Here is an 8,579-nt window from a genome sequence, read left to right as displayed (position 1 = left end):
TACCTTGAAATTTTGAGTTCAAAAAGTGGTTTTCGGCAAGTATTTTCGCTTGACAACAATGGCGGCACGTCGCGGTCATTTTCAGGGATCGATAGCTGATTGTGACAGCTAATTTGATAATAAATTTGATCGTTTTACCAACAACGAAAATTACCAAATATTGCAATATGAATCTTAGTTGGGGTTTAAAAAAAAATTCTGGTCAGAAAACCACTGTTATCGGGAATAATGGACATAAATACTGGACAGCTGGCCACAAATGCCCGTAAGTAAACGCAACTTTTTCGATTTTTTGCCTAATTTTAATCACCATTAGCCGATCTAAAATAATAAAAATTACCAAGAAAAGACACGAAAATAATACTGACCGATTAATATATGAACTTTATTTCATGTTTTTATAAAACATTTAAGTGAATATATGTGAGTAAAAATTATAAACTTGTACCCACTCAACGTGGTTTTTGTTAAAAATTAATCCAGTAGTCTAAAGGTTAATAACTTAATGCAACTTAAAGACTGCTCCTTCTAAAATGGTATTTGAATGGATACGAACACAATACTAAAAGAAAAACATAACAACAAGTAGCAAAAAGTGGACTTTTATTAATACCACGGACTTTGGATGAACACCCTACCACAAACAATGACAAAAGCCATGTGTATAAATATATACATCAACAATATGATACAAAATATTCCCTGTACAGTACAGAACTGTACAGAAAGATGTATTAAAGTAGTATTAAACACAGCCAATTCTAATTTCTCCTGATCTAACTCCCCACTCAATCCAGTCACAGGCAACAAAATATGGAGACAAAAACAAACATTGTATACTTAATGCATATGACCTATAGAGACACCAAAATATATTTATGCATTCATTCAACAACAACTTTCACACTTCATCCACTCAAGGAACTAATGAAATAAAACCTGAAAGATTTTCCAATCTAATGAAAGAAACTATCTTTACTGCAACTGGCAATTTTTATGACAATTCCAAGTCTTGTACATGGAAAACAAAGTCAGTGGATAAATACCCATAAACATAACAAAACATAACATGACTATGATGAGTGATGAATAGAAACGTCACTGATAAATTTTGAAGACTTCTGTCCTAGCTGTTGGAACTGTAGGATATTACTTGGCAAACTGCTGAATGAAGTGATCTTATTTCCTAGATGACAAATTGGTTACAATTCATCACGAGGTTCCTGAAAAACAAAATAAAGTGCAAAATTCTTTAAATTCTTGTCTCATTCAAGGATACATCTATGCAGTTATTTAATATACAATTTTGACTCAGGGTTCTTACACTTGTAAAAACATAAAATTCAAGGACATTTTCAGGACAATTTGTTTTTCAGGGACATGAAATGTTCAATCAATGAACGTTTTTATAAGAGTTGTCTGAATTTAGACCGGTTATGAGGACAACAAAAATAAATATGCAAAACAAATAAACCTTTTTCCAAGACATTCCAGGTTTGGATTTTAAAATCCAAAAATTCAAGGACATTCCATCCAAGACGCTTAAGAACCCTTTTACTACTAGATAACCAAAACAGAAAAGAAAAAAAAGCAATTTTTCAAATACATTTTTTAAAAAACACTCAAGAAATATTTTGTGAACTGGACATTAAAGTAGAATTTGCAAATTTCAAGGACACCAGATTACATCAGACAGAAAATAATTATCATCATAATATAAGTAACCGAACGAAAATTGCAATGTCCAAAAGTTAAAAAAATAATATTTCTTCAATTACTTACGTCTTTGTCCTTATCTTCCTTATCTTCCTTATCTTCTTTCTCCTCTTCTTCCTCAGCCTCCTCCTCCTCATCTTCATCATCTTTTTTCTTATCTAAAACAACAAATCACAGGGTTGTGAAACTCATTTAGAAATAAATAAAAGCTAAAATATTTTTAAAAGGATGTAAACTTTATACCAGTCAAATGACATTTCAGATAAAAATAATTCTTTGATTTAAAATTATATTTTTTTTTACACCAACAAGCAACTTGTTTTTTTTCCTCCAAACAAACCCCAAGAAATAATTTCTGCATATAAAATCCTCTCGAATCATTTGGCAAGATGTTATACAACCTATAAAATAATTTAGCAAAATGGACAAATTCACATACCATCGTCCTCTTTCCTTTTCTTTTCTTCTTCCTCTCGGTTTTTCCTATCTTCTTCATCTTGATCATCCTTCATTTTTTTCTCAGGATCCTTTAAATAAAAATATTTTAAATGAGCATTTCAAAAAATGTCGAACTAAACCAATATACCATTAACCAGATTAACGGCCACACATTTATGTACAAAAAACATCAAGACATTCATCAAAATCTAAATGTTATTAAAAATTCCAGCTTTATGATATTGATATTTTAATATACAAACTAGATGAAGCTAACTAACCACAAATTTAGAGAACTAGCCTAATATAGAACAGAAAAAGTAGAAGTGAGTTGTTCCTTCCCAGGAGAAAGAGACCATTTGATAAAAATCAGTGAAGTGAACATTTATTTATACATTCTGCAATGGTTTTGGGTTCTAATTACATTTCATAATCAAATACTACTTCCAGCAATAAAATTTAAACAAAACAATCGGAAAGTTTCCCTTAAAATAAATTGATGTGTCGATAGTATATACTAACTGATAATTGATGTTAACCTTTAGACTACTGGATTAATTTTTAACAAAAACCACGTTGAGTGGGTACAAGTTTATAATTTTTACTCACATATATTCACTTAAATGTTTCATAAATACATGAAATAAAGTTCATATATGAAAGTATTATTTTCGTATCTTTTTTTGTAATTTTTATTATTTTAGATCGGCTAATGGTGATTAAAATTAGGCAAAAAATCGAAAAAGTTGCGTTTACTTACGGGCATTTGTGGCCAGCTGTCCAGTATTTATGTCCATTATTCCCGATAACAGTGGTTTTTTGACCAGAATTTTTTTTTTAAACCCGAACTACGATTCATATTGCAATATTTGGTAATTTTCGTTGTTGGTAAAACGATCAAATTTATTATCAAATTAGCTGTTACAATCAGCTATCGATCCCTGAAAATTACTGCGACGTGCCGCCATTGTTGTCAAGCGAAAATACTTGCCGAAAACCACTTTTTGAACTCAAAATTTCAAGGTATTTTCAATTGAAAAAATCAAAACAAAAACCACCATTTTGAAAAAAAATCTTTTTTCTTTAATTATATTTCCGTTGAGTGTCGTGTGCAAAACGGCGGGAAATATGAATTGGGAAATGCACTGTATACAGTGTACAGTATATCGACTGACGTGACGTCGGGCGAGATAACTCGCCTGCAGTAGTCAGAAGGTTAAGTAATAATTAAAATCTTCTGGCATTACTGAAATGGATCGGGCCAAAAACACTCTGGCCAGTTGCAAATGGCATGCAATGTGTTGACGTAAAGCCACCTGCCTATGTAGGACAGCAGACCAACAAGGTGTCAAGTAAGTGTCTGCAATCAACTTGTTTTTGAAATCCAATTACTGCTAATAACTCCGAGACCAGCCGATATCCAGCAAAAATAAGTGCCATTTCGTAAGCTAGATTAGTGTGCGATAGGAATTATATTTTAATTATTAAGGACCACTATACAAAAATGAAAAGAAAAATTATAAGGTGTGTTTTTTTAATGTATGGCGAGATTAGCAGTACTCACTTTTGTTTTACCCCATGTTTCTTTTCCAAATTCTTCAGCATATTTCTCATCATCTGTTATTAAAATGTTGTCAAAAATACTTCCAGATTTCACCTGCAAAAACAAATCAACAATGTATTTTTCAAAATATAAATATAATCTTATACAGGGCTTCTAGATTATCAATGGTTGACTAGTAAATAACTACTATCGCCATGCCTGATGGCCAGTGAAACAACTGTTTCTAATGTTGCAGATAAGTCTTGTGTAAATATAAATATCCTGCCCCCACCCCTAACGTAAGTGTTTTTTAAACTCCCTCTTTAGGTGACGTATCTGATTATTACTATTTAGTAAAATTGTATTAACTTTAAGTAAAGTAGGACTAGTGAATTTTTTAATCATGGCTAGTAAATTTTTAAAATCATTGATTCCATGGATAGTGGATTTATTAAATTTTTTACAAGCCTATCTTATGAATACAATAGCAACTCATGAAAAATCAATCATTGAAATTTTAATACTGAACTGTAAACGGTGATAAAAGCTGTTACAAGATAAAATGAAAAGAAGCCAACTGATGTACCGAGCTCCGCTATTTAATTTTCAATTTTGTCAATAGTTGATAATTCATTAATTTGTAAAGATCACATTAGAATATCCCAGTGTCTAATTTAAGAATTATTGAATTAAAACTGGACATACTTTGAGATTTTTTAGAATAACTTTTAATTCGAATTAATTTTATAAAATATATTCTCTCTTAATTGTTTAAGACTGGCCCCCAATTACAATAACTTGTGAACTACTGAATAATAAAAAGTCTGCAAAATAGAATTTTTTTAAATTTCCAAAATACCCATTAGAGAACGGTGTCCAGAAGGAATAGTTGACAGTGTTTGACAACGGATAAATTATTATAAAAGTTACACAGACAATCATGCTAAATGGGTCTTTGCACTCTTTTTTTTTTTTTGGTACAATATGTATCAAATGGTGGAAAATATTGACATTTTTAAGTAAACTGTATAGTAACAACCAGTTAAAAGTATAGCAGCACATATTTTGGATCAAATTGATAAAAGTATTTACCTGCCATAAATCAAAACCAATAGAACCAATATCGGAATATTTGTATAGATTTTCATCTGGGCTATACTCGGGATTGTCAATCTCAGGGTGGACCCACTTTCCTTTGTAGTTAGGGTTGTCAATCTGCTTTGGTTTCCATTCACCCTGAAGTTTTGAAAAATGGAATGAAAATGGAAATAGACTGATTAAGTTAATGACAAAGGATAAAATCCAAATTCAAGCTTAATTGGTATTTAAAAATAATAACAATATCAGTCTAACGTTATGAAAAACGAAAGAACTGTTCTATCACTCATAAAAGCCATTTTAAAAACTGGTCTACTTAATAAATAAAAAACTTGATGCCTCATTAGAGTCAGCAAAAACAATAGCAATAATACATTTAAATATTTGATTAGTCAAGACAATATTATTTTCCCACTTGTTCAGCATTATACCTTGTAGTCGGGGTTGTCAATCATAGGTGGCTCCCATTCTCCGTCCATCTCATCATCCCAGTCGTCGGGTTTCTTGGCATCTGGATCAGGAATGTGTTCAGGCTTCTCCCAATCCTCAGGTTTAGTGTCGTCAGGGTCATCAATCTTCTCATGCTCATCCCAGTCCTCAGGCTTCTTCGCATCAGGATCCTGGGCAATTTATAAATAATTAAATGTCAAATAAATTCCAACATTTATATACAAAAGCTGTAACACTAAGGAATATTTTCAGGCACTAGTTTGATGAAGAGTATTTACTTTGTCTAAAATACCCCTGAAAAGCAGGACACGACCATTATAATACGAAAACAGATTCAAGGTATTCTTGATAACAAAAGGCCAATAATAAACCAATAAACTTCCAACATAAAAATGGTCCAAAAGACACATTCACTATAAATTCAATTCCTAATTATAGTTCTATCACATTATGTGTTGTACCAACTATGCATACCTTGATCTTCTTAGCTGGAAGGAAATCCCAGTCCGCCTCTAGATCACCACTTTCAACCTTCTCATTGTCTATCTTCACAATGTAAGTGTTGTCTGGCTTTACGATTAGAGTGTACAAATGAGTGAAGACATCGTCCTGTAAAAATAAAATCAAAACACTGGATATGAAAATCAAAAGTAATTTCAGCATATTTAATAGCTCTCCAGCAATTTGAATATAGTAACAGTGAAATTAGCACTAGTATAAATTTTTCTACTTATTAGGTAACTAAATACATTATAACTAAAATACATATATTAAAAATTAATGTCCATTTGCAAAGTAGGACGTTAATTTTTTAACCTTTATTATTAAAATAAAACTAAAAGAATTTCACACCTTGCAACGAATATCTTTCTTTGTCAAAAGATTGTTTCCTTTGTAATTAAAAATTACATGCACTTTCTTTGTTCCTGGTCCACAAATGTCAGGCCCTGTAGGGGTAAAAAAAATAACAATATATATATATATATATATAAATGGATGTAACTACATAAATAGCTATCACTTCATTAAAAAACATTTTAACAGTAATCATTAAAAATAAACTAACCTAAAATACCATTTACTCGAGATACACCAAAATCATATTTCTATAAACCAATGAAATGACAAAGTTACTGTTCAACAGTTCGAAGACACTTGGCAAAATATTTGATGAAATTACCAATGTTTCAACCTTTATTATAACATGTATACCGTATCAGTTTAACTAGACAATACTTTCAAATATTCATGTGACCATAGGATAAAAGCCCGTAGTTATAAAAACTTGAACTGTAGTAGTAAAGTTTGTGTAATTTCGGAGAGAAATTTATATAAATAGAATCAACAATATACCGAACATAATGTAGTACGGGGTGTCTCCATGCATGTTCTTCTGGTCCAGGTCACTGGGGAATATCTTCACATATCCACCACCACAGTCGATGTTCTGCTCGTGCTTCACAGTGAACTGGATGACGAGATCCGTGCCTTCATTTGTGAAAGGTTTCTCAAACTTTGCTGAAAGGCCATAGAATTTGGCATCCTGGCTTGTCTGGATACCTGAATAAAAAACAAAGAGGAAATGGTTATCATGAAGTAGAAGTATACTAAGTAACTTGTACCTACCTTTGAAAATATATTTTGAACGAAAGGAATGATTTCTTAATGACAACTTAACTTCTGAACTATCTGTACAGCTACATGTCCTCTCCTCACATGATGCCAGACAATCACACCAGTTTTCAAATGGCAATCAATTTGAAGATTTAAAGCTTTTGAGGTGAAAGATCACTCCCCTCCGATTAAGGCTAATTAGTGTATATAATTATAAAACTTCTAACCATCTAGTATAAGACCTTAAATTTTGCAGGATATTGTGCTTCTGTGAATCCCAATTTTGGGGCAGAAGCATAGAACATGAGACTGAATTTTAAAACATTTATACTGCATAATTTTTTTCAGTTTAGTGGAATACCAAAATAATCTCCAAAACCACACTAATTGGCCAGTATCTGAACTCATTTTTTTGAACGAGGACTTGCTAATTCTAAATCAACCAACAAACCTTTGTCCTTTTCGGCATCTCCATAAAATTTCCCTGCTGTCCACACAAACTTCCCTTGATCTGAGCCTTTTTTGGTTGAGGAGACCCATCGACCTTCAAAATCCTCTAGAAAAATATAAAAAGATTTATAATCAAATCGGACCACTTGATACTGCTATAGATGGATCAAAATAGAACGACAACCACACCCCTTGAAGATCTGATTAAACTTTTATTTAAAACAATTGGTAATATTGAGCATATTGCAAACAAATTGCATAGCCATAGGCTGGCAAGGCCATATGGTGAAATATTTTTGCTAAAAAAAAATGATAATAAAAAAAAGTAACGTTCGTTCCCCTTTAAATTGCTTTGATTCCCCAATTTTTGTTATTAAACCGAAGGCAACATCATCTGTGAACAGTGTAGTTACTGGGCCATAAAACAGGTGTTTCATTTCAACGTTAATTTTATACCTACATCCAATTTCCCCTTTGTCCAATTGAATTTGCGTGGATATATTGAATTTAAAAATATGAACATCATGTCAGTATTCTTGAATGAAACCAAATTCTATTATTTAGGGCCTATTAAAAAAAAAAAAAAAATTATAACCGTTTGTTAAGGGGAACAGAAGAAATTTGATTTCATGATTTTTAGAATTAAAACTTTTCCCATTTATAAACAATCACAATGTATAGGCCTATTTAATCAAATGAACAAATTATCCAGATTGCAATGGAGCCGGTTAATAGTGTTCCACTGGTTCCAAAAAAAAATACGACACTGCTATATTAAATTACTCACTGCATATTTTATACGTTCTCTACCAGCATTAAAATATAGATTTATACATTTACATAATTTTTTAACCCATATTATATGACAAATTAAATGAGCGGAATCGTAATTAATGTACCCCGTCTGATAACTTGTCAGATCTCAGATCTGTCAAATAATTTCCATTCAGTGCATGCCATATGAAACTTACGAGAGAAAAATTAAAAGATATGATTAATTCTCACCCTCAAATTTTTCTTCAAAATAAATAGTTGGATCGCAGAGAACTGCACTAAAGAGTGCACAAATTATAAACAACGGTCTCATCTCTGTAGGTTTTTCTCTCAAAGGACGAACATGCAGCTTACACCGTCAATTTTACCACTATTTCCACGTGATACCGACAGCTGGACATCTGTCATTGGCTACCGTGTGATTATTCAAACCAATGAAATCACACCACGCGCTGGACGAGGAAAGTCCCAGCGAAGTAATAACGGAACAATACGA

The 8,579-nt window shown here is 31.8% G+C and overlaps 1 protein-coding gene across 1 annotated transcript; it reads right to left on the bottom strand.

The window, feature by feature from the left end:
- Positions 1-586: 586 nt before the first annotated feature.
- On the bottom strand, positions 587-8,471 carry LOC121375069 (calreticulin-like). Its single transcript, XM_041502294.1, has 11 exons — positions 8,315-8,471; positions 7,311-7,415; positions 6,599-6,805; positions 6,098-6,192; positions 5,720-5,854; positions 5,227-5,415; positions 4,790-4,933; positions 3,719-3,811; positions 2,156-2,243; positions 1,783-1,874; positions 587-1,223 (listed from the first exon to the last, which is right to left on the bottom strand). The coding sequence occupies exons 1-11, from the start codon at positions 8,394-8,396 to the stop codon at positions 1,203-1,205; spliced, it is 1,251 nt and encodes a 416-aa protein (XP_041358228.1). The 5' UTR covers positions 8,397-8,471; the 3' UTR covers positions 587-1,202.
- Between the last annotated feature and the right edge of the window lie 108 nt (positions 8,472-8,579).

The sequence above is a fragment of the Gigantopelta aegis genome, chromosome 6, assembly GCF_016097555.1.
Source record: "Gigantopelta aegis isolate Gae_Host chromosome 6, Gae_host_genome, whole genome shotgun sequence".
NCBI classification, from domain to species: Eukaryota; Metazoa; Mollusca; class Gastropoda; order Neomphalida; family Peltospiridae; genus Gigantopelta; species Gigantopelta aegis.
Note: the sequence above shows the minus strand (reverse complement) of the source record. Positions and strands in the feature narration are given on the sequence as shown.